Source organism: Neophocaena asiaeorientalis, unplaced genomic scaffold (assembly GCF_003031525.2).
Source record: "Neophocaena asiaeorientalis asiaeorientalis breed wild unplaced genomic scaffold, Neophocaena_asiaeorientalis_V1.1 scaffold254, whole genome shotgun sequence".
In the NCBI taxonomy this organism is placed as follows: Eukaryota; Metazoa; Chordata; class Mammalia; order Artiodactyla; family Phocoenidae; genus Neophocaena; species Neophocaena asiaeorientalis.
The window spans coordinates 3,171,110-3,196,390 of record NW_020174705.1 but is presented as its reverse complement, the minus strand read 5'-3'; the positions used below and the strand labels follow the sequence as shown (position 1 = coordinate 3,196,390).

The 25,281-nt window shown below is 51.3% G+C and overlaps 1 protein-coding gene across 2 annotated transcripts in view; it reads left to right on the top strand.

Moving 5' to 3' along the window:
• Nucleotides 1-25,281, top strand: part of TRAP1 (TNF receptor associated protein 1) — a 47,923-nt gene that overhangs the window by 19,485 nt on the left and 3,157 nt on the right. The window contains exons 2-16 of one of the 2 annotated variants that reach the window (XM_024759522.1): nt 2,883-3,047; nt 3,927-4,009; nt 5,189-5,329; nt 11,268-11,339; nt 11,583-11,743; nt 12,560-12,669; nt 13,230-13,303; nt 14,108-14,263; nt 15,407-15,527; nt 15,978-16,047; nt 19,302-19,449; nt 21,625-21,810; nt 22,275-22,413; nt 22,818-22,903; nt 24,221-24,366. In XM_024759522.1, the coding sequence (XP_024615290.1) occupies nt 2,883-3,047; nt 3,927-4,009; nt 5,189-5,329; nt 11,268-11,339; nt 11,583-11,743; nt 12,560-12,669; nt 13,230-13,303; nt 14,108-14,263; nt 15,407-15,527; nt 15,978-16,047; nt 19,302-19,449; nt 21,625-21,810; nt 22,275-22,413; nt 22,818-22,903; nt 24,221-24,366 (1,858 nt within the window). Of the gene's footprint in view, nt 1-2,882; nt 3,048-3,926; nt 4,010-5,188; nt 5,330-6,830; nt 6,980-11,267; nt 11,340-11,582; nt 11,744-12,559; nt 12,670-13,229; nt 13,304-14,107; nt 14,264-15,406; nt 15,528-15,977; nt 16,048-19,301; nt 19,450-21,624; nt 21,811-22,274; nt 22,414-22,817; nt 22,904-24,220; nt 24,367-25,281 lie in introns of those variants that run through there. The other variant, XM_024759520.1, reaches the window with a different exon arrangement.

Below are 25,281 nucleotides of genomic sequence, written 5' to 3'. Positions count from 1 at the left end.
CCAGAGAAGCCCCTGGGAGTGCGGAGTCTTAACCGTTGGACTGCCAGCGAAGTCCCTAAGATGTGTTGTTGATTAAAATATTTATACACAGAAGACTGGAAATTAAAAAGTGTGCCAAAAAAAAAAAAAAAAGTGTGCCAGCCATAATCCAGTAGCCCCTTCCCCCCATATGAGAGCAGGTTTAGAACAGTTCAAGGAGTCTGAAAATGAGAGGAGCCCTTAGCCTCTGAATTGTTCTATTTTGTGTGATTTCTGGTTTCCTTTGGGGTAGGGATGGTTTACAGCTAACCATGAGGAAATGCAACCTGTTCTTTCCTGATGGGACTGAAAGGCAGATGGCGAGGAAAGGACCATGAGCAGAAGGGCAGGACAGGAAGTGGGGATAGGGGTCAGTTCAACAAATGTATGCAAGTGGAGCGGGTCAGGAGTCCTTCTTCCAGGGCATGGGGTGTCAGCAGGCCTGCTGGACTGGGGAGGAAGGAGGTGAGTTCCGGAGGTTTGGGATGTTGCTTAGTGGAGAGCCTGGAAGACCAGCCTGAAGCATTTGGAATTGATGAGGTTGTGTTCAGGAATAAGTCCTCAGAAATCAGAAATAACAAGATGGAATTGGTGTCAGAAGAATAACATTTTGAAATTTAAGGGATGGGTTGCAGGGAACAGTGCTGTAGGCAGGAAAACCTGCTCAGAGGCCTTGGACCGGGAGAGCTGGGGGAGGTCTGGGGGGACAAGGATAAGTGCTTCGTGCATATCACTGTTGGAAGAAGACTCAGTATGATCCCCTCCTCCCCACTGTGTCCTTTCCTGAGGCCACGTGATAGGGAGTGGTTGCCGATGAAATGTGGTAAGAGGAGTATTAGATGTAAGAATTTCTAAAATGCTTTCAGCATCTTCGTGCTTATGTGGAGGCATGGTCAGGAACACCACCAATCTGTGCTTACCGAGCTTTCTGCCCCTCTTCTTCTGGGGGACCTCCCCCATCACTCCGACTTACGGTGGCCCAAACACTTTCACGTCCAGAGTAGTGCTCAATGGAGAACTAGAATCCAGAATCCGTCCTGAGGCCCAACCCGGGTCTTGCATCCCTCAAACATCTCTCCTTTATCCCAGTCTCACTGATTTCATCCTGAAGTTCTACTGTACTTTAAAGCAGAGGGTTCCCAGCTTTTGTGGGGAACCTGTTTATGTCTCCAAATGTGGCCAGGAGCGCTGTCCCTGGGAGGGGAGGCAGCTTGGGGTTGCCCATAGTCCACTGGCATCATTCGCCCTGCATCAGGGCACCAGCTGGGATCACAGGGACTCCAGCACCCCCACCTGGCCTGGTGCAGACTGTTTGTTAAACCCTCTAACCAAATACCATTTAATTCCAGAAGAAATACTCCAGTTGTGGGTTTTTTGTTTTTGGTTTTTTTTTAAGCTGTATGGATAAGGTGAACAATACAGTTAGGCCAGAGAATTAAATATCAATATTTAGATTGTTTGGAAATTGAATATTTTCTGAAATGGGGTAGTTTTAAAGGTATTCTGCGTAGAGGTAAAGGCTAACGTCGTGTTATTTATAAATCCAAGAATAAGCTTAAAGAAAATGCAGATTTTTATACCTTGTAGGAATGTAGAAGTCAATATGTTGATTTTTAAACCTACAAGTTATTTCTGGACATTCTAAATCATTCCTTTCTGACTGTCACATGTATGTAGTTACATAACAGGCAGCTGCAGTTTGTTATGGCCTAGACTTTCACATGGAGTGTCTTGTATGTCTGACCTGTATCCTTGAAAAGGTCGGGCCTTAAGTGCCTACTGAACAATGCCAGTCCCCAGCGAGTGTCTTCAGGGGCTGCTGGTGAGGACTGGCTCCATCCTGTCGGTTAGAGTGGAGGTATCTGCACGTGTTTCTTTTTTTTTTTTTTATATTTATTTAAATTTATTTGGTTGCGCCGGGTTTTAGTTGTGGCAGGCGGCCTCCTTAGTTGTAGCGTGTCAACTCTTAGTTGTAGCATGTGAACTCTTAGTTGCAGCACGCATGTGGGATCTAGTTCCCTGAGCAGGGATCAAACCCTGGGCCCCCTGCATTGGGAGCGCAGAGTCTTAACCACTGCGCCACCAGGGACATCCCTTTGCATGTATTTCTGTAGCGTCTGTCAACCATACCAGGCTGGGGACAGCAGTGTCAAATGGAAGGGTTTTCCTTCTTCCCTTGCAGTGGTTTCTTGGTCCACTGTGCTGAGCAGGAAGTTACAGAAAAGCAACTCAAGAGACATTGTGAATCCCCTTCCTGATTGCAAAGTAGAGGAGATCATCCCCTGGTTTGCAGTTTTTAAATACACTAATTTTTAAAACTCTTTGACAGTTTTGGACAAAAAAGGAAAGGAAAAGAATCAGCAAAGATTCTTTAGAAGATGATGAGACTGTTTGAGAACATCAACATTTTAAAATTTGGCTCCCTCTTAGGGGTATTTTTTCTCCCTTTTTCCATGTTAGTTACACCGTAAGAAGACTGGCCAGCCTGTCGTTATTTCCGGCTCCTGGAGGGGCTGTGAGCACTGAGGCGTGTGTGGGTTTGGTGGGTTTGTGCACGATCTCACTGGGGGACGTAAGTGGGAAGTGGTGTCAAAAGGTCCCTGCCCGTTCCTGCAGTTCTGCCCCAAGTTCTCATATGTTCTTGGTATTTGCCACGTGTGAGGATATGTTACCAGAACTACCTGCCAAAATACTAGCTAGCTGCACAGCATTTGTCACTTCTGATTTCTCCTGGGGGACACTGGGTCTTTTGCGCAAAAGCCTGCCTTAAAGAATTCCACGTTAGCATCTGCCAGACGTGAACAAATTAGGATTTTCTGTTTCTGAAGTCTTACTCTCATTCTTTCTCACATTTGTCTTTTCAGGAAAACCAGTTCTGTGTCCTTGGAGGCCCCCAGCCCAGTCCTGGAGTCCCAGGCAAAACCTGGCTTCAAGCTCCCACGTTGGACGGCGGTTCAGCTCCCAGGCTGCTGAGGACCGGAAGGAGGAGCCCCAGCTCTCCATCATCAGCAGCTCGGAGACCGTGCAGGGTACTGTATGTAGCTGCGTTTGGGTCCAGGAAGTCTTTGTTGGCTCGTTGCTGGCTCGTGAGGGGAAGATTTTGAGGCAGAAGCAATGATTGATAGAGCCACCCACTCGCTTCAGACGAAGGAAGGTCTTGGAGGGAGGGTTCCCCAAAACAATGCCTCCTGCGTTTCCGGCTTCTCAGGAACTTCTGACTTCCATCCTGGCGTATCTTGCCCCCTCTGGTGGTCACCCGTGAGTTCGCACGGGGCCCCTTTAAAGTGGTGATTCACAGCACATCTGCTAATAATCATGGAAGCAGGACGCAAACTCAGTGTTGGCCCCACCGGTGAAGGACTGCAGTCCGGCTTGTCCTTCATTCCTGGCAAGTGTGGAAGGCAGTCTCCAGAGCCAGTCCTGCAGTGGGTCCATTTCTGGCTTTCAAATGAGACGACAACAGAATATTTGATGTTTGGGTTAAGAGGAGAAGTGAGGTTTTCTTGTTATTTTGCTCTCTAAATGATCAATTTGGAAACCACTGTATTCAGGAATAGAATCCAGGGTCTGGTTGTTAGAGCCAGCTCGCCTCAGGACTGGGTAAAGTGCCAGCCTCGACAGCCCCTGGAGGTAGCCCGACCTGAGGCCTGCGGGCTGTGGGGAGGGAGGCAGGTGAGGGCTTGTGCCCCTACGCCCCTTTCTGCGGGGAGAGGGAACCACTGGTTTGTTCCACTCCCAAGACCTCCTGCCTGAGGCCCAGACACTTGGTTTCTTTCTTTTTTGTTCGCTGTTTTGAAACATGTTTAAAACTCCTTACCTTAAAGATTTTTTTGAATGTTTTACATAGCATATTCTTCCACGAAAAAAGACATTAAACTTTATTGGTTGTGTCTGCAATTCATTACTAGGTTCTGTTTCCAAACATGAGTTCCAGGCTGAGACAAAGAAGCTTCTGGACATCGTTGCCCGTTCCTTGTACTCAGAAAAAGAGGTGTGGTACCCGCTAATCACTCCCGGCACTCGCAAGGTTTCTTTTGGCAAGACTGTTTCTATGCTATTCTGGGGAGGTGCCAGCTAGTACATTAGCTGTGAAAATGCATTAAATTTGGACAGGTCCTGATCTTGGCTACCAGTGAGTGTATTTTTACCAAAATCTGTTGGGTTTCATGGATAACTATATGCAGGTGATTCTTTGAGCCAGATTGAACCTGGGAATTAATGAATTTTGCTGATAATTTAGAAGTCCCTCAGGTGTTGCCGTGGGGTCCTGCTGAGGTCCATCTCTGTGGTGTTGTTGATGTGTGCTGAGGCCCTGGGTTCACGCCCCTCATCACCTGGCATCGCCACCTGTGGTCTGTGGGGGTGTTGGGGCTGAAGGAGGAAGACCCCGGCCCAGGGTGGAGTAGAGCAGGGAGGAGCTGCCAAGGACCTTTTTGAGGAGATGAAGCTCAAAATGATGAAGCTCAAGGGTGACAGGCCATGGTGAACCATCGTTTCCATGCTCATTTTTGCTAAAATGCAAAGAATTTGAGAAGGGTAAAGCACAACTTTCCAAAATGAAAGGACTTTTCAGGGAATATTTCCAGGTCTCGTCCTGTTAAATTCTATATTCAAGTGTCCCTGTGACATCCGGCTTCTGTTCTCTTGGGGTCAGGCCACGCCTCCTTCCCTCTCCCCATGACTGTAAGTGGAAGGTCTGTCGCTGGTAAAGGGCTTTACAAACACGGGTTGGTAGTTGGGTCTGTGGCCCTTTTTTCTCCTGAACATGGTAGGTCTGGTTTGTGATTAGATTAAATGAAGTCAGTGAGTCCTTCGTGGAGTAGAAAAAATATGTTTTGAGGATATTTTGACATCCCTGGGCAAGAGTTGAGAAAGAAGTTGTCTCACAGGGTCCTGTTCGGAATTAACTTAACAGATTGACACCTAACTCCAGGTTTGATGTTGAGGAAGGAGCAGTAGAGTCAGAGTCGACATAAAGTTGGGTCATGGCAATGTGATCTAACTTCAATCATTCTGTGAGCTGCCCTGGAGAAACTGCCTTTAAGGAAAGCAGGACGTCTTTCTGGTTAAACAGTTCTGTGGCATTTCTCCCCCAGCCTGTACCAGTTGCTGCAGATGCTGCTAACCAAATAGGTCCTGCAGCGTTGGCATCTTCTTTCCATTTCCATAGGTGTTCATACGGGAGCTGATCTCCAATGCTAGCGACGCCTTGGAAAAGCTGCGTCATAAGCTGGTGTCTGAAGGCCAGACGCTGCCGGAAATGGAGATTCACTTGCAGACTGATGCCGAGAAAGGCACCATCACGATCCAGGTACTTCATCCAAGTGTCTCGACGCGGGGCACGCCACCTTGCCTCCCATGCTGGTGACCGCCAGTGCCTCTCCACCCGCTGGGATGGGGGACAGGCTGCCTTTTCGTCATGGCTGTAGGCTCCTAGTAACCTGCTGACCACCGTTACTGTTAATTTACTATAAAAACACTCATTCAGGGCTTCCCTGGTGGCGCAGTGGTTGAGGGTCCACCTGCCGATGCAGGGGACACGGGTTTGTGCCCTGGTTCGGGAAGATCCCACATGCCGCGGAGCGGCTAGGCCCGTGAGCCATGGCCACTGAGCCTGCGCGTCCGGAACCTGTGCTCCGCAACAGGAGAGGCCACGGCAGTGAGAGGCCCGCATACTGCAAAAAAAAACCCCAAAAACCCCACTCATTCAACATAGAAAATTTAGAAAATACAGATACACAGAAGAGGAGACGTTTTATTTATTTATTGTTAAATTTTATTGAAGTATAGTTGATTTACAGTGTTGTGTTAATTTCTGCTGTACAATGAAGTGACTGTTATATATTCTTTTTCATATTTTTTTCCATTCTGGTTTATCACAGGATATTAAATATCTCTCAGGTGTTGCCGTGGGGTCCTGCTGAGGTCCATCTCTGTGGTGTTGTTGATGTGTGCTGAGGCCCTGGGTTCACGCCCCTCATCACCTGGCATCGCCACCTGTGGTCTGTGGGGGTGTTGGGGCTGAAGGAGGAAGACCCCGGCCCAGGGTGGAGTAGAGCAGGGAGGAGCTGCCAAGGACCTTTTTGAGGAGATGAAGCTCAAAATGATGAAGCTCAAGGGTGACAGGCCATGGTGAACCATCGTTTCCATGCTCATTTTTGCTAAAATGCAAAGAATTTGAGAAGGGTAAAGCACAACTTTCCAAAATGAAAGGACTTTTCAGGGAATATTTCCAGGTCTCGTCCTGTTAAATTCTATATTCAAGTGTCCCTGTGACATCCGGCTTCTGTTCTCTTGGGGTCAGGCCACGCCTCCTTCCCTCTCCCCATGACTGTAAGTGGAAGGTCTGTCGCTGGTAAAGGGCTTTACAAACACGGGTTGGTAGTTGGGTCTGTGGCCCTTTTTTCTCCTGAACATGGTAGGTCTGGTTTGTGATTAGATTAAATGAAGTCAGTGAGTCCTTCGTGGAGTAGAAAAAATATGTTTTGAGGATATTTTGACATCCCTGGGCAAGAGTTGAGAAAGAAGTTGTCTCACAGGGTCCTGTTCGGAATTAACTTAACAGATTGACACCTAACTCCAGGTTTGATGTTGAGGAAGGAGCAGTAGAGTCAGAGTCGACATAAAGTTGGGTCATGGCAATGTGATCTAACTTCAATCATTCTGTGAGCTGCCCTGGAGAAACTGCCTTTAAGGAAAGCAGGACGTCTTTCTGGTTAAACAGTTCTGTGGCATTTCTCCCCCAGCCTGTACCAGTTGCTGCAGATGCTGCTAACCAAATAGGTCCTGCAGCGTTGGCATCTTCTTTCCATTTCCATAGGTGTTCATACGGGAGCTGATCTCCAATGCTAGCGACGCCTTGGAAAAGCTGCGTCATAAGCTGGTGTCTGAAGGCCAGACGCTGCCGGAAATGGAGATTCACTTGCAGACTGATGCCGAGAAAGGCACCATCACGATCCAGGTACTTCATCCAAGTGTCTCGACGCGGGGCACGCCACCTTGCCTCCCATGCTGGTGACCGCCAGTGCCTCTCCACCCGCTGGGATGGGGGACAGGCTGCCTTTTCGTCATGGCTGTAGGCTCCTAGTAACCTGCTGACCACCGTTACTGTTAATTTACTATAAAAACACTCATTCAGGGCTTCCCTGGTGGCGCAGTGGTTGAGGGTCCACCTGCCGATGCAGGGGACACGGGTTTGTGCCCTGGTTCGGGAAGATCCCACATGCCGCGGAGCGGCTAGGCCCGTGAGCCATGGCCACTGAGCCTGCGCGTCCGGAACCTGTGCTCCGCAACAGGAGAGGCCACGGCAGTGAGAGGCCCGCATACTGCAAAAAAAAACCCCAAAAACCCCACTCATTCAACATAGAAAATTTAGAAAATACAGATACACAGAAGAGGAGACGTTTTATTTATTTATTGTTAAATTTTATTGAAGTATAGTTGATTTACAGTGTTGTGTTAATTTCTGCTGTACAATGAAGTGACTGTTATATATTCTTTTTCATATTTTTTTCCATTCTGGTTTATCACAGGATATTAAATATCGTTCCTGTGCTCTACAGCAGGACCTTGTTGTTTATCCATCCTATGTATAATAGTTTTCATCTGCTAATTCCAAACTCCTATCCATCCCTCCCCACAATCTGCCCCACAACCACAGGTCTGTTCCCTGTGTCCGTGATTCTGTTTCTGTTTTGTAGATAGGTTCATTTGTGTTGTAATTTACATTCCACATGTAAGTGATATCATATAGTATTTGTCTTTCTCTTTCTGATTTAACTTCACTTAGTATGATAATCTCTAGGTCCATCCATGTTGCTACCGATGGCTTTATTTCATTATTTTTTTATGGCCGAGTAATATTTTATATATATATATATATATATATACCACATCTTTATCCATTCATCTGTCAACGGACATTTAGGTTGTCTCCATGTCTTGGCTATTGTAAATAGTGCTGCTGTGAACATAGGGGTGCATGTATCTTTTCGAATTATAGTTTTGTCTGGGTATGTGCCCAGGAGTGGGTTTGATGGATCACATGGCAACTCTAGTTTTCTGAGGAACCTCCATACTGTTTTTCATAGTGGCTGCACTATGGGCAGGGAAAAGTGGTTCCCTTTTCGAAGAGGAGAAAACTTAAAATCACCCCATCATTCAAAGATAAATACTGTTGACATTTTAGTATGTGTCTATTTAGGGTTTTGATCTATGCATTTGTCTACATATCTAAACAGATTTTTTTTTTTTTTTTTAATGGTACGCGGCCTCTCCCTGTTGTGGCCTCTCCTGTTGCGGAGCACAGGCTCCAGACACACAGGCTCAGCGGCCATGGCTCACGGGCCTAGCCGCTCCAGCATGTGGGATCTTCCCAGACCGGGGCATGAACCTGTATCCCCTGCATCAGCAGGCGGACTCTCAACCACTGCGCCACCAGGGAAGCCCTAAACAGATTTTTAAAAATTTTTTTGGCCACGCCACGAGGCTTGTGGGATCTTAGTTCCCTGACCAGGGATTGAACCCATGCCCTTGGCAGTGAGAGCACGGAGTTCTAACCATTGGACTGCCAGGGAATTCCCTAAACAGATTTTTAAATGATATATTATTTTTTAATATACAGGTGACCCTGAATAACACTGGGGAGGCGGGGACAGACCCTCCCCACAGTCAGAAATCCACATATAACTTCTAGTCTGTCCTCTGTATACCCAGTTCCTCCACATTTGCAGGTCTCCCTACGCAGTTCCTCTGTACCCACTGTTCCACATCCACGGATTCAACCAACTGCGGGTCGTGTGGTACTGTAGGTAGTACTTGCTATTGGAAAAAAATCTGTGAATAGGTAGACCCGCATAGTTCCGATCCGTGTTATTCAAGAGTCAGCTGTAACTCTTCACATTTTTTAAAAAATTTATTTATTTTTGGCTGTGTTGGATCTTCATCACTGCACACAGGCTTTCTCTAGTTGAGGCGCATCTTCGATGCGATGCGCGGGCTTCTCATTGTGGTGGCTTCTCTCATTGCGGGGCACGGGCTCTAGGCACGCAGGCTTCAGTAGTTGCAGTGCGCAGGCTCAGTAGTTGTGCCTTGTGGGCTCTAGAGCGCAGGCTCAGTAGCTGTGGCACACGGGCTTAGTTGCTCTGCGGCATGTGGGATCTTCCCAGACCAGGGCTTGAACCCGTGTCCCCTGCATTAGTAGGTGGATTCTCAACCACTGCACTACCAGGGAAGCCCCACGCTTTTTTTTTTTTTTTTTAGCCCCACACTTTTAACTATACTTATACTCTTGTGATGCGTATTTCCCCATGTTATTGAATATTCTGTGGTACTATATTTTAATCACAGCCCGGTATTTGGATTAACAGTCTTACTTTAGACACAGCAATAGTTTTGGCGGCTGTTGTAACCTTTGAGCAGTTTAAAGTCAAAGAGTTAGAAAGGCAGAAGTGGGGTTCATCAGGCAGTGGGCCTGAGGGCCACCACGTTCCCGAGACAGCTGCTCTAGAACCTGCTGGCTGGGATTATGGGGCGGCGGGGGTGGGGGGGTTGTGGGGCGCGTATCCTACGGAGTGGAGGGCCTGCCTCCATGGACTCTGCCTCTTCCCAGCAGGCCTGGTTTCGCTTCTCAGAATTGCTGCTGGTGTCTGGTGCTCTCTTGTTCACTCCTTTGCTCTGCTCTGTGCATGTGTGTGCCTTGCTTGCTGCTGCTGTTGTTTTGAGAAGCTTTATTGAGATATGATTTTTACATATAATCAAGTTCCCCAAGTTCAAGTGTACAGTGTGTTTGGACCAACATACACAGTCATGGGACCACCCACACCACTGATGTCATCACCCCAGTATTCCCTGCCTTTCCCAGCCCTTGTCAGCCACTGATCTGCTTTCTGGCACTATGGTTTTCTGTTTTCTGAAATTTCATATAAACAGAATTACAGAGGAGGTAGTCTTTTGAGTCTGACTTCTTTCACTTGTCACAGTGCTTTTGAGATTCTTCTACGCTGTTGCATGTATCAGTAGTTTGTTCTTTCTGTCACTGAGAAGTGCTCTGCTGTGTGGAGGCATCACAGTTTTATGTATCCATTCACGAGTTGGTGAGCACTTGGGGATGTTAGGAATAAAGCCACTGTGAACATTTAAGTCTTCGAGTGGGCATATATTTTCATTTCTCTTGGGTAAATACCTAGGAATAGGATTGCTGGGCTGTAAGCAAAGTGTCTGTTTAACTTTATGAGAAACTGCCAAATGTTCCCACAGCAGGTGTCCCATTCTGCGTAACTCCTGGCAGCATTTGGGATGCCAGTGGCTGCACATCCTTGTCAGCACTTGTCACTGTCAGTCTTTTTAATTTTAGCCATTCTGGTGAGTGAGCAGTATATTTCATTGTGGTTTTAATTTTCATTTCCCTAATGATTAATGGTGTTGAGTGTCTTTTCATGTGTTTGCCATTCGTATATCTTCCTTGTGAAATGTCTTTCAGATTTTTGCTCATTTTTAATCAGGTTGTTTGTCTTTTTATTGCGTTGTAAGAGTTCTTTGTATATTCTAGATACGAGTCCTGTATCAGATATACTTTCGCAAATATTTTCCCCTAGTCTGTGGCTTGCCTTTTTATTTTCTTAGTAGTGGCTTTTGAAAAGCAGAAGTTTTTAATGAAATCCAGTTTATCACTTTTTCCTTTTATGCTTCATGCTTTTAGTGACCTATCGAAAAAGTCTGCCTATTCCAAAGTGATAAAGATTTTCTCCTATCTTTTCTTCAAGGTTTTACAGCCTTGGCTCTTCAAGGTTTTACAGCCTTGGCTCTTACACTTAGATCTGTGATCATTTTGTTTTTATGTAAGGGAACGGCTAAGAGTTGTTTTTCGCCTGTGGCTGTCCCATTGTTTCTGCACCATTTGTTTTTCCTTTCCCCAGTGATTTGTCTTGGAACCTTTGTCAAAAATAACGTGACACTGTCTGTGCACCTCTTCCTGGACTCTGTTTCGTCCCTTTAATCTATGTGTCTATCCTCTAGTGAGGTTTTCTCCAGTGAGGCCTGGCTGACGTGGCTGGAATTCGCCTTTTCTGGTGACAGTGTTCTTACTTTGCTGGGCCCACCTGGCAAGTGTAACTGATGTGCTCCTGCTGGGTGTCCCCACACATCCATCCTGGCAAGTGTAACTGATGTGCTCCTGCTGGGTGTCCCCACACGTCCATCCTGGCTCCCTGGTGCATTCGCTTGGGTGCTTAGCTTGTCTCTCTCCTCAGGACACTGGCATTGGGATGACACAGGAGGAGCTGGTGTCCAACCTGGGAACCATTGCCAGGTCGGGGTCGAAGGTAAGCCCCCCGCTGCCCTTTCATCAGGTGCTGCAGCTGTTCCCCCTCTCAGGTTCGAGGGTCTCCCCTCAAAGGGCAGTTCTGACCAGAGAGGGTAGGTCCCAGACGCTCTGGACACCAGCTTCAGAGGAATGTCCTCAGGCACGAGCTTGTTGGCATTGGGGACCCTTTATCACAGGATTTCACTGCGTCGGCAGGTCTCCGGGGCAGGGCCGCCTCCCTCTGACCAGTCTCACCCCACAGGCCTTTCTGGATGCACTCCAGAGTCAGGCGGAGGCCAGCAGCAAGATCATCGGCCAGTTTGGAGTGGGTTTCTACTCGGCCTTCATGGTGGCTGACAGAGTCGAGGTCTATTCTCGTTCGGTGGGCGCAGGCAGCCCTGGGTACCAGTGGCTTTCAGACGGGTAAGTGAGCAGGTCCCACGTCACACACGGAGTGTCCCCAGGCCCTGGGGCCATCGAGGCAAGTGTCGCCTGCTACGCAGAGTGGGACTCAGCTGGAGCTCGCAGCCTGGTCTGGGAAGCCAGGTTCCTTGGAAAGCGCCAGTGCGCCATCCTGGGCTTTTCATGGGAGGCCTGAGCCCCACACTCAGGGAGCCATTACTCTTTTTTGCTGGGTGGGTCCCCGCTCTGTGCTCCGGGGCTGGTGCCTTTGTTCTGAGGGCACGTCCCTGACTCCTCATGGGGGTCAGGGTTTGGCTCCCTGGCTGCCCCACCTCCCGCCGTCTCTACCGTGTGCTGGGCCTGCGATGTCCAGGAACATCTCAACTGTTCGTGGAGGATGGCACCCACCATAGCCAAGGTTAAGTGTTTATCTCACAAGTCCCCAAACTTCATTTCTGAATCCTGCTTTCCCGCAGGAAAAGTGAAAGTGGGGCCCACAGTCACCAGGGCCGAGGGATCGACAAGGTGCCCCTCGTGTGCTTCTGCTCTTGGGAGGAGGCACCTGGCCAGGGGTCCGGGGTGCTTGGAGTTAGCACAGGATGGGGGTCTCCTCCCGGAGTCTGGTGCTCACCTGGCCACTTCAGGGGAATGTGAGACTGAGAGGCTGTGTTCAGGAGCGGGGAGCCCTGCGCCCCAGCCCCAGCGGCCACTGTCCCTGGCGGAGGTGTGATGGCCTGGGGCACACTCCAGCTTCCTTTCTATGCAAGTCCTGCCTGCCATGTGGGACTTCTCAGCACTGACAGGCAGAACTCGCCTTCCTTCTCCCGCGTGTCTTAGCTCTGGGGTGTTTGAAATCGCCGAAGCCTCAGGAGTTAGAACCGGGACCAAAATCATCATCCACCTCAGGGCAGACTGCAGAGAGTTCACCAGCGAGGCTCGGGTTCGAGGTGAGCAGGAGCCTGGGCCTCTGGGGACGTGCGCGCGGGTCAGTGCAGTACCTCCTGCCACTGCGTTTTAGGACGTTTTGGGGCGGGGGTCGCAGGCGCAGGGCTGGCCGTGGGTTGGGGCAGGGTCAGGTTTGCCTTCCTCCTTTTGAGCAACACTGTCTGTGCGCTTGCTGGTGGCGCAGGGTCCTGTGCTTGTCCTGCCTGTGCTGTAAGATGTCACCAGCCTGCCCACCCAGCCTGAGTCCAGGCTCCCAGACAACCAGAGCAGGTGCAGCTGCGAGGCGCTCCTCTCTGTCCAGGTCTCACTGGATGCTACTGAAGGTGCCCAGTGCTCTTCAAGGGGTCACGTTAGCCTGTGAAACCCTGCTTATGCCGCCAAGAAGGCATCATGTATCATGGTGGCCTGGGCCTCGAGATCCGGTTTGGGAGTGAGTTCTGCTCCCTGTGTGCGGGGAGGGCAGGGACGAGGCCTCCCAGAGCTGTGTGACCCCTGCAGCACCTTCCAGAGCTTTCATCTACAGAAGCTTCCCGTGTTCATTGCTTTTTTCTGTCTCTTCCAGATGTGGTGACAAAGTACAGCAAATTTGTCAGCTTCCCCTTGTACATGAACGGAAGGCGCCTTAATACCCTGCAGGTGAGGCCTGGCTGCCTGCAGGCTCAGGTGGCTGTGGAGATGAGCCGCTCCACGTCAGGCTGGCGGGTCAGAGGTGGGACTGGGCGTTGCTGTCAGAGCTCCAAGACTGGGTGTTCTGGGAGAGGCGAGATCTGTGGGTGCAGGCAGCTCCATGTGCACCAGGGGGTCACCCTTCACAGCACACGCTTCGTGCTCCTGAGTGTATTCAGTCATGCTGCCGTCACCATGGTCGGTTCCAGAACATTTCACCCCCAGAAAGAGACCCCACGTCCATCAGCAGTCACTCCCACTCCCCGCCCCTGGCCCCTGGCAACCAGTCCACTTTCTGGATTGGCTTATTCTGGGCGTTTCATAAAAATGGAGTCGACTACTGTGTGGCCTTGTGTGTCCAGCTTCTTACTGTGTTTTCAGGGCTTATGCTGGTTGTAGGGTGTATCAGTGCTCTGTTCCTTTTCACGGCTCAGTAACTGTCCAGCACGTGGCTCAACCGTGTTACTCGAGCTGCTCACCTGTTGGTGGCTAGTGTCGTGACGTCGTGCAGGCTCGTCCAGACCCTGCCTCTTGCTTTGCTCTTCCTGACACTGTGCTGGGGACAGGGCACTTGTTCCCAGAGCCTTTTGTGTGTGTCTCTCTGTCCAGCGCTGGAGAGGGTGGGGCTGGAGACAGAGGGCCCAGGAGGCCGACCCTCAGGAGCTGAGGGCTCCTTTGCCAGCACCCAGGCCCCGTGAACTCCACCAGGTCAGCCCCACACGTTGTTGGGAGGTTGCGTCTGAAACATAACGTCCCTGTTCATTCCATTTCCAGGCCATCTGGATGATGGACCCCAAGGATGTGGGCGAGGGTCAGCATGAGGACTTCTACCGCTACATTGCTCAGGCCCATGACAAGCCCCGCTACACCCTGCACTACAAGACGGACGCACCTCTCAACATCCGCAGCCTCTTCTACGTGCCGGAAACGGTGAGCCGGGTGCAGGCCTGCCCTGCGAGCTGCCAGGGGTTTGTCCACTGCTCCCTGGGTTTACACACCAGCAGCACTTCCCCTGAATAGTGACAGCTCAGCACAGACATCACAAAAATTTCCTTAGCAGCATTAGGATGAAAGAAAATCCTGTACGTCTGGACGGGTGAACAGAAGGTGAAGTGAGGGGTGCTGAACAGAGAGATGTTTGGCCCGGCAGGCCTGGGCTTTGTGGACAGGTGTGGGCGTCCTGTCTCCATGCAGCGCACTCTCCCTACTTCCGCATGGCTTCGGGCAGCACTGTGAAGGCCCCACCAAATCCTGCAGCCGGGAAACCTGCTTGGGTTGAACCCAGCTTTCCTGGCTTTAACTGACTAGAGCCCCACGCCTGTTACCCATCTTGGAAAGAGCTCTTCTACCCTCCCGCTGAGTGTGCTCTGCAGACCAGCAGCCCCAGCCTCCCCTGGGCCCATTAGGAGTGCAGAGCCTTGGGCCCAGGACCCCCCAAGTCAATTCCCACCTTAACAAGATCCCAACATGATGTGTGTGCAGACGGCAGCGTGGGAGGCGCTGGTTTAGAGCAGGGTTGGCAGACAGCGGCCACTTTGGGCTTTGCAGCCTCGTACCACCAAGGACTCTGCCCCTGTGGCGGAGGCTCAGATGGGCGTGTGTGGCTGGGTTCCAAAAACTGTAGACACGGGAATTTGGATTTCATGTATTTTTCACATACCATGAAATGTCCTTTTTTGCCTTTTTCCTCAACCATTTAAAAATGGAAAAGCCATTCTAAACTATACAAACAGGTGATTTGGCCTTTGCGCTCTAGTTTGCTGACCCCTGATCCCTAGCAGGTTTGGCTCTGTTCGCAGGGACATGTAAGTCATTGTTTTTATGGGGAGGGCGGCAGCTGCCCAGAGAGGACCCCCCCACCCCACCTGGAGCCATGGTGGGAGGGGCCTCCCCGGGCCCCTCTGGGCTTTTGAACAGACAGACACAGGCAGGACACCGCACATCTGCCTCAAATCTCCCAGCCCAGGTAGCCTTAGGAAGGGGTTCCCCGTGACCATGCAGGCTCTGCCTCCTGGCAGGGCTGCCGTGGATTTCTGCTTTTGCCATCTGACGCTGCCCTTTCCTTGCCTCCAGAAACCAACCATGTTTGACATGAGCCGGGAGCTGGGCTCCAGTGTCTCGCTGTACAGCCGCAAGGTCCTCATCCAGACCAAGGCCACCAACATCCTGCCCACGTGGCTGCGCTTCATTCAAGGTTCGGTGCCAGTGTCTGTGCCCAGCCGTGTGGGCTGAGGCCCAGGAGCAGGCTGCCTGCTCCAGATGCCAACACCATCAGAAAGGGCTCATCTTTGATGAGTGCGGGGTCAGGGCGAGTCACCACAGCTGCTGGGTGGTGAGCCGAGTCCTCACAGCGTGGCGCCTCCCAGGGAGCTTCCTGTCTTCAAACACTAGTCTTGGTTGATTTATCCATGATATGTTATGATTTTGAACAGAAAACCCAGGAGGTAGTGTTGAAAGAGGGTCCAACTGATGCTGAAATCGTAGAAACTGTCCCGGCAAAGGCTCGCCGGCCTTGCTTGCTTTCCTTCCGACCCCCATGGTTGTGACCTGGGCTCTGCCTGAATTCTAGGAAGACAAGGGACTTTGGGAGGAGAAGCCCCCGAGTGTCCTCCCTTCTTACCTACACTCGGCCTGTGTCTCACAGGTGTGGTGGACAGCGAGGACATCCCCCTGAACCTCAGCCGGGAGCTCCTCCAGGAGAGCGCGCTGATCAGGTGAGCAGCCGCAGGACACAGTGGGCACCTCATTGGGTTTGCCTTTGCCACGGAAGGCCCAGGCGGGCTTGAAGCTGCTGAGAGCAGAGGGTGGAGCTGAAGGTGCCCAAGGGAGCTATGGGCATGGAGAATATGAACAGGTCACGTGTGCTTTGCCCCATCTTTTATTTCACGCTTTTGTAAGAGGGGTTTGGAGACTGACATTGAGGAGAATTGCTGCCAGTTCCAGGAGATGTTCCCTCCCTTGGCCAATCCCTATCACTCAATCCTGGGGTAGCCGTGGCAGGGGAAGTTCCATGCAGGGCTGTTTCTGGGTGGACGAGGCAAAGGACGGCCCCAGACCCAGGAGAACGTCTGACCTCAGTCCAGGAAGGTCACTAATGGTGTGAAGGAGACAAGGGGTGGGCACTGAACTTTCTTTTGGAGACATCGCTCTTGGAATCCTCGTGAGCTGGGGTGGCCGAATTTCTCCTCCCCCATCCTGATCATAGCAGTAGCTGCTATTTACTGAGCATTTATTCTCACCCAGACTGTACCAAGCCCTTCCTGTGCAGCCTGTGTCATCCTTGCAGGTGGGAGCCACTAGGTCTCCATGTCATAGTTGTGGAAACTGAGTTACAGGGAGGTCACACCCGACAGTGAGTGAACCTGTATTTGAACCCACGTTTTCTGATCTCAGGCATGTGCTCTGCCCCCAGCAGCTGGGACTGGGCTGACCCAGACGCTGGCAGGATGCAAGGCTGTAGGCGGGGGTGTGTCCGGCCACTTGGTCACTGCTGGTGGTTTTCCAGGGCTAGGTTGTCAGTCTGAGCACTCATCTTGACCAGCAGTCAGACTTAAATGAAGTTTTTTAAAGAAACTGAAAGAAAAAGTAGAAACTTGATGCAAAGTACATTTTTCCCCTGAACCTGGGAGAGTAAGTTGTCCACTCTATGCCCATCGTCCCCAGTTATCTCAGGGTGTGTTTCCAGAGAGCAAGGACAGTCTCCTCCTAGCCAGCACAGCCGTCAGTTGGAGTTGACCTGGTGCAGCTGCCACGTCTCATCCTCAGACCAATCCACGTTGCACACTTGTGCCCGTCACGTCCTCTAGAGTAGGAGGGTCCAGTCCAGAGTCACACAAGCCTTTAGTTGTCATGTTTCTCCAGTCTCCTGGAGGTTGGCCGAATTCCAGTCTCCCCGACTTTCAAGACTTGGATGCTTCTGAAGATGTCAGGCCAGTGATTCCGTAGAACGGCCCTCTGCACGGATCGTGATGCTCCCTCGTGCTTAGGTGCAGGCGTAGCGCAAAGTGATGCATCCTGTCAGGTGGTGTGCGACTTTGAGTTGTCCCCTTACTGGTGATGTTCATGTTGACACTTGATTAAGGGGGTGTCTGCCAGCCTGCTCACGTGGTTACTCTTTTTTCCTCTGTAATTAGTAATGATGTTATGTAATGGGGTGGTATTTGGCAGCTGTGTGTTCATTTCTTACAATACGCATGTGCTTTTCTTAATATCTGTATAACTGATTTGCATGACTTGACTTCCCGTTTTATTCAAGGGCTATAATCTGTTACTGTCATTGTTTATTTTGATGCCCAAACTGTCCCTGATTTAGCAGGAACCTACTCAGGCTGACTCCTTTGCCCTTTGACCTATTCCTATTGTGCTTTGAGCACTTCTGTATTGAGTTCACCCAATACCAACCAGCACTGCTGTGGTCTTGGCCTTTGCTTCCCTTGACAGTGAGGAATCTGCCTCTGGTTATCCCTAATGTGTTTACCTCTGACCAGTCCCCTTCATGTTACCAGTCTGCCATCGCTGCTGCCCCCCTGTCCCACCAGCTCCCTGCTCCTTCACCTGCTTGGGCTCTGATGCCACACGATGGGCTAAGGGGGTGTCTGTCAGCCATTCTGCCAGCTGCTCGCTGTGCCCAGTCTGGATGTCCTCTTCTGGGGTCCTTGGGCTCTGACACTCCACACCAGGCTCCTCCAACCCTCACCCTGCATGGACACCCTCTTCGTTTCATCCTGGCTGCTGTGGCTGCCCCACCACAGATGCAGGTGCTGCCCCTTGGCTGAAGGACTGAGTTATTCAGGATGGGAGTGGAAGAGGATAAGCTTAAATGAACGTTAAACATTATTGTTCCCCTACCCTGGATTATTAAGGAAACAAATGGTAATTTCACCTTTAGGAAAAGCAGAATATTAAGGAAATTAAAAAAAATACTCCCTAATACCACTAATAGTGTTGCTCCCAATTTTATGTAGTGCTCTGGTAAACACCCTAATACACAAGATCCCAATTTTGTAAAACTGTAGCGCACGTATGGTATATCCAGTGTAAATCCAAGTTTATACAGCATTGATCCTAATTATGAAAAATATAATGCACAGCAAGTAGTATGTATAGTCTTTGCATACTTATATATGTACCCTGTAATTTATCCATATTGGGAGTTTTCTAGTTTTTCTTTCAACCCAGGCACTTTCTCATGTTTTTAAGGATCATATCATTAGAGGATGTTGATCTTTAATGGCCGTGTAGCTTTCCATCATTCATTTCAACCTGTTCTCTGCAGTTGAACACTGAGCTTGTTCATAATTGTTTTCTTTTTTTCTTTTCTGTAATTAAACTTGCTTCCGAGCTGTATTTATTTATTTTTGGCTGTGCGCGGGCTTTCTCTAGTTGTGGTGAGCGGGGGCTACTCTTAGTTGCGGTGCACAAGCTTCTTATTGCAGCGGCTTCTCTTGTTGCACAGCCCAGGCTCTGGGCACGTGGGCTTCAGTAGTTGTGGCATGTGGGCTCAGTAGTCGTGGCTTGCAGGCTCTAGAGCACAGGCTCGGTAATTGTGGCGCACGGGCTTAGTTGCTCCAGGGCACGTGGGATCTTCCCGGACCAGGGCTCGGACCCGTGTCCTCTGCATTGGCAGGCGGATTCTTAACCACTGCGCCACCAGCAAAGTCCCATAATTGTTTTCTATTTTATGTGCTACAGTGAAATTCCTGGTCCATAAATCTTGGTGACTCATGAAGGTGTAATCTCAGAACCATAGTTTTGTCACTCTCCACAAGGTTGCAGGGGGGGTGTCAGCTAGCATCCCTGACTCTGGGGGGCGCATGTCTCCTTAACTGGTGTTAGCCAAGGGTAACTTTCTGGTATGTTGTCTTCACTTCTCTGATTATTAGTGGGATTGAACGTTTTTTCATATCCTTCTGGCTGTTTGTGTTTCGTGAAAGTTGCTCTTTTGTGATAAATGCTTTTCTGTTCATAGGAAACTCCAGGGCGTTCTACAGCAGAGGCTAATAAAATTCTTCATTGACCAGAGTAAAAAACATCCTGAGAAATATGCCAAGTTTTTTGAAGATTACGGCTTGTTCATGAGGGAGGGCATCGTGACCACAGCTGAGCAGGAGGTCAAGGTAGGGTCTGGGTTTCTGGGCCTTTCTCTGGGCTGCCTTGGGCTGTGGAGGAAGCTGCTGGAGATCAGAAACCTGAGCTTCCCAGGACGTGATGATGGCATAGCCAGGCACCCCAGTCACCACTCCCAGGGGTCAGAAAGTGCAGCCTTTGGCCTCTGGACTCCGCAGGTGGTCCCAGCAGGCCCGGCGTGCACTTGAGCACATGTCCAGCTCCTCCAGTGCCCTCATTTGAGGGAAGTGGGCATTTAGTGTCTCTTCCCCCAAGGGCCTGGGGGGCTTGGGAAGGTCACGGAAGTCAGGACAGGAGAGGTGCCTGGTTCACGGGGTGGGGAGGGCAGGTGAGGTGTGTGTAGTCAGGGCAGTTCATCATGTGATCGGTAGAAATCCATCAACACTGTGCCACTGGGTTAATTGCGCAGTTACTTAAAAATGATGAGATTGTTCCATAAACATTTATTGGCCACTTTTAAGTTGTGATACAGTTCCCATACAATAAAATTCACTCTCTTAAAGTGAACAGTTCATTTAGTACCTTCACAGGTTGTACGTCCACCACCATCTGGTTCTGGAACATTTCCATCACTCCCAAAAGACACATGTCCCCATTAGTCACTCTTAGCGCCGGGGTTTCATCTTTTGCTCCAGAACAGCAGCAGGGAAGGAGGGTGACCAACCATCTGGGGTCCCAGGGTTTGTTCTGCAGGCCATGAGGGAGGGTGGGATGGGGCTTGGGCGCTGCGGCTACCAGCCTGCTCCCCCCAGGCCCTCATCACCCTGGGCCCTCCTAACCCCGGTTGTTGGCACAAGGACTCCAGTGGCTCCAAGTGCTGCCTGTTCGGACTCTCCACTCATTCCTCTCTGTGTTTGTAGGTAGCGGGACCCAGGTGGTGCCAGAGGCTTTTCTGAGTGCTTTATAAACACTGACTGACTCAGGGTTTTTTTAAATAAATAAATAAAGTTATTTATCTTTTGGCTGATTTGGGTCTTCGTTGCTGCACGCGGACTTTTCTCTAGTTGTGGCAGGCGGGAGCTACTCTTCGTTGTGGTACACCGGCTTCTCGTTGTGGTGGCTCCTCGTTGCAGGTCACGGGCTCTAGGCACACGGGCTTCAGTAGTTGTGGCATGCGGGCTGTAGAAAGTAGGCTCAGTAGTTGTGGTGCACGGGCTTAGTTGCTCCGCGGCACGTGGGATCTTCCCGGACCAGGGCTTGAACCTGTGTCCCCTGCATTGGCAGGCGGATTCTTAACCACTGCATCACCAGGGAAGCCCCTTACTCAGTTAATGAGGATCTGTAACATGCACAAGAGCATGAGCTTAACCTATGAACCTAGAGCCTGGCTCGCCGGGTGGGCTCCCAGATCCCTGGTTTTGCCTGTTCGTCCCCCTTTCATCCCCACCACATCACTCTCTCATCTGGACCTCCCCTCTGGGCACCGTGGGTTGTTGGAGATGAGTCGGTGGCATAGACGAGGCAGTTTACTGTCAGGTCACGTCCAGGCTGGTGTGTCAGGGAGCTGGACCCCAGCCTGTTGCTGCTTCTGTCCTTACAGGCGACTCCCTCATGGAGTCTAGATGCCACCAGCATCTCAGCCGACAGGAGCAGATGGACAAGCCCCACGTTTCAGGGCCTGTTCTCCGAGTCACACACCCCACTTAGGCTTGTACCCCCTGGGCCAGGACTCGTCCCCTGGCTGTGAGGAGGGCTGGGAAGTGTGTACTTCACACCCGTGTCCCCTGCTTGGCGAGAGCCAGGGTCTGTGACTCGAGACAGAGGGAAGATGCTGGGTCCAGAGTGGGCTCTGCCACGGACAGGGCCTAGCCACTCCTGGGACCGTTTTTGCAGCTCACCTGGAAAGGCCCTCTCAGCAAGGCCCTGGGCCACCTGTGGTGGAACGTGCTCTCCGAGGTCCCCTGAACTTCTGACATGGGGCCCAATGGACAGCACTGGAGTCCCTCAGAGCTCCCCAGGGCCCGAGCCAGCCCAGGGCGCCGTACCTGGGCCAGGCTCCCAAAGGAGCTGCCTTGGCTGCAGGACACGGTCACCAGGCGGGTGTGAGGCCAGCCAGAGCCTTTCCTCCCTTAGCTGAAGGCTCCCGAAGTCTGTGCCCCGCTGTCGGGAGGCTTTCAGAGCCAGGACCTGGAATGAGCAGTGACCTGGCCTCTGTCTGTCTACAGGAGGATATCGCAAAGCTGCTGCGGTACGAGTCGTCGGCACTGCCTGCTGGGCAGCTGACCAGCCTCCCAGACTACGCCAGCCGCATGCAGGCCGGCACCCGCAGTATCTACTACCTGTGCGCCCCCAACCGCCACCTGGCGGAGCACTCGCCCTACTATGAGGCCATGAAGTGGAAAAACACAGAGGTGGGTGAGCCAAGGGGCAGGTTTGGCCCCTACCGGGCCTCCCTGCACTTGTCCTTCCCTTGGGGCCAGGTCAGAGGGCGAGGGGGTCTGAGCACTGAAGGAGGGTCCCCATGCTCACTGGGGAATGGCTGAATGTGCCCACGATTCGGGAGAGCGGAGCAGTGAGAGTCAGCATCCAGGGTCACAGAGGCCGGGCCGAAGCCTGCCTACTAGTTTGGGTCTTTCTAGGAGGTGACGCAGGGATTTCTCTATAAATAGCATCACTGCTTCTAAGATATAGCCAGAGCCTCCCTGACAGCCGTCTGTAAACCACTGCGTCCACAAGGCCCAGGAACCCCAGCACCCCCTGCATGGCCCTCAGATGCTGGGCCCAGCCCGCAGCCCCAGCCCCTGCTCCGTGTCCCTCTCCTGTCACGGGCAGAGGGTTCCCCAGGCCTGATGGAAGCCATTTCGGGTCCTCACAGGTTCTCTTCTGCTACGAGCAGTTTGATGAGCTGACCTTGCTCCACCTTCGTGAGTTTGACAAGAAGAAGCTGATGTCTGTGGAAACAGACATCGTTGTTGACCACTACAAGGAGGAGAAGTTTGAGGACAGCTCCCCAGGTCGGCTTGCTTCCCTTCTCTCTGGGCACAGGTGTGGATGGTGGCCTGGGGTGCAGGTGAGGCCAGGCAGGCCCGAGGAGCTGGCACTGTTTGCTACACGGCCTCTTCGTTCTGCAACAGTGGGTCTATATGGGGTTTTCTTTTCACAGCTTGCCTTCCTAAGATTGATAAAGCTTAAGAGAATCAGACATTTTAAAGCCCTAACAAAATTATATGGGCCTCAGGCAATCAAAAGTATCCTTTCTGGGGTCCAAATTTATCTGCTTAATTTTAGATGAAGAGTGTTCTGGTAGCTTCTGTTGTTGTGCCAGTGGCTGGCAGGGTGGAGGGAGCCTGCCGCTGGGAGCCTATGGGGAGGGAGTTGTGGAGACGGCCTCCAAGCTCACCCTTCTGCTCTCCTGTAGCTGGCGACCGTCTGTCAGAGAAGGAGACAGAGGACCTGATGGCCTGGATGAGAAATGCGCTAGGATCCCGTGTCACCAACGTGAAGGTGAGGCCTCCCAAAGACGGGCCACCACCCAGCCACCATGGCCCTTGGTGACCGCACAGCTGGCCAGCCTGCCGGCTCTGGTTGCTGCCACTCCTGCATGTGTGCGCGCTCGTGAGCACGTAGCCACATGTGCCCGGGGAGTTGCTGAGGTCGGGCGGGCAAGCTTGGCTTCGCCTCCACTTTGTAGAGCAGTTGGAATGAAGAAAGTGGAAGGTGAGCTGCTGAGGGCCTGGTGGGCAGGCAGAAGCAGAGAAGAGGTGTCCCCAGTTGGCCTCCCCAGGGCCATCCTCGTCCAGGCCTAGAGGAGCTGCAGTGGCTGAGGACACAAGGGCGTACGGTCCAGCTTGGGTTCTCAGTGGGGGTTCTGGGTAGGCTTTAATGAGCTAGGAACCCACTAATCCAGCTCTGAGCTGCAAGAGAAAAGACAGTCACCAGGGAACAGGTGTCACTGGCTGAGGGACATGTTCAGGAGTGGCCCCAAAGGGACAGGCAGGTGTGCAGGGTAGGGAAGGCGAAGAGCGGAGGAGGGCAGACCTGGGGGCTCCATGGGAGGTAGCAGTGGGTCTCTGAGGGAGGCGAGGGCTTCCTGGCAGGGAGCAAGGCGTGTGGCTGGGGTTTCTCTATGTAACACACATATGTCCATGCTTTACAGCGGTGACTCATTTAAGGTGGCCTAGGAGGTAGGTAGAATTCTCGTCCGTATCCTATGAAGGAAACAGGCAGAGCGCTTCCGCAGGTCAGGAAGTCGTGGAGCTGGATCCTTACTGTGCTGCCGGGAAGGGGGCAGCCATGGGCCCAGCAGGCCCAGGAGAGTCTCTGGCGTAAGTCAGGAGGCCTGAAGCCTCGGGGCTCGGTGAGAAAAGGTGTATTTGATGAAATAAAGGCCAGAGGGAGCCACAGGGAGTGGGTGGGTGAGAGCACCGTCTGCAGTAAAGACGGACACAAGATTGAGGAAGAGGCTGGGCTAGGGGAAATGGGGTGGCCAGTCCTGGCGGGTCTTCAGACAGTTGCTGTAGGACCTGGAAGTGGACCCTGTGAAGCAGAGAAGTGCAGATAACACCAGGCAAGATGGACCTTGGATGGTAACTGATAGGTTAGAAATTGGTAGCTTTGGAGTGTAGAAGAGGAGGGAGTTCCCAAGCAGGGTATGATTCGTTAGCAGGCAATTGGGAGGGAGGGAGAGAGGGAGGGAGGGAGGAGCACTGCTGGTTGAGGGTATGTCCCTGGAGACCTGCGTTCTCCTGTCTTGTCATTTGGGGAAGCTTTATACCTGGTCAAGACCCTGCCAGGGCCCGTCACCCCCGGCCTTGCTTGCAGGTGACTCTTCGGCTGGACATCCACCCTGCTATGATCACGGTGCTGGAGATGGGGGCCGCCCGGCACTTCCTGCGCATGCAGCAGCTGGCCAAGACCCAGGAGGAGCGTGCTCAGCTGCTGCAGCCCACGCTGGAGATCAACCCCAGGTAAGGCTGCCGGCTCCAGGCCTCTTGGGCCCAGGGGATGGGCATGCTCATTTCTGACCTGCCAGGTAATCTTTTAAAATTGTATGTGAGTGTGTGTTCTTTTATTTATAACACATAGAAAGTGCATAAAGCTTTTGGACAGTTTGATAAATGTTTATAAACACTCGTGTAATTGAACTGTATTAAACTATACCTATGTGACATTTAACAAAACTGAATCTTGCCGACACCCAGACGCTCCTATTTTCCTCCCACTTGAATTCTGTCCCGCTCTCCAGGGAGAACCACAGTCCTGATTTCTGTGTCAGTCACTTCCTCACTGTGCTTTATGGTTTTTCGGCTACTTGTGCGTCATTACACACAAGCTCGGTTCTGCCTGTTTCTGAACTTCACGTGAATGGACCCCTGTGCACAGGTTCCCTTTGAAGCCTTCGTTTCTTCTCTCGGCGTGTGATCAGATGCATTCATCTGTGGGGGTGACTATAGTTTGTTCTTGTTCACAGCTGAATCACAGGGTATGAATCTACTCAGCACAATTATTTATTCTATTTTGATAGACATTTGGGTAGTTTCCATTTGGAGGATGTTGGGAACACATTGCTCTGAACATTCTTGTCCCCCGTCTGGTGCTGCACATGTGTTTCTCCGGGATGTGTGCCCAGGCGTGAAAGCACCTTATCCTCAGCTGGGCTGAGTAAGGCCCACTGCTTCCAGAGGGCAGAGCATGGGAACCCAGGTCCCTGCAAGTTAGAAGGCTACTGTTCTTTTTTCTGTTGGGCTTTAAAAAAAAATTGATTGGTAGTTCTTTATATATACTTTAACAGTTGCAAATATCTTTTCTGTCTTTTCACCTGTCCTTTTTTTTTTTTTTTTTTTTTTTTTTGTTCATGGGTCCTTCTCTTTGTTTGCTTCTTC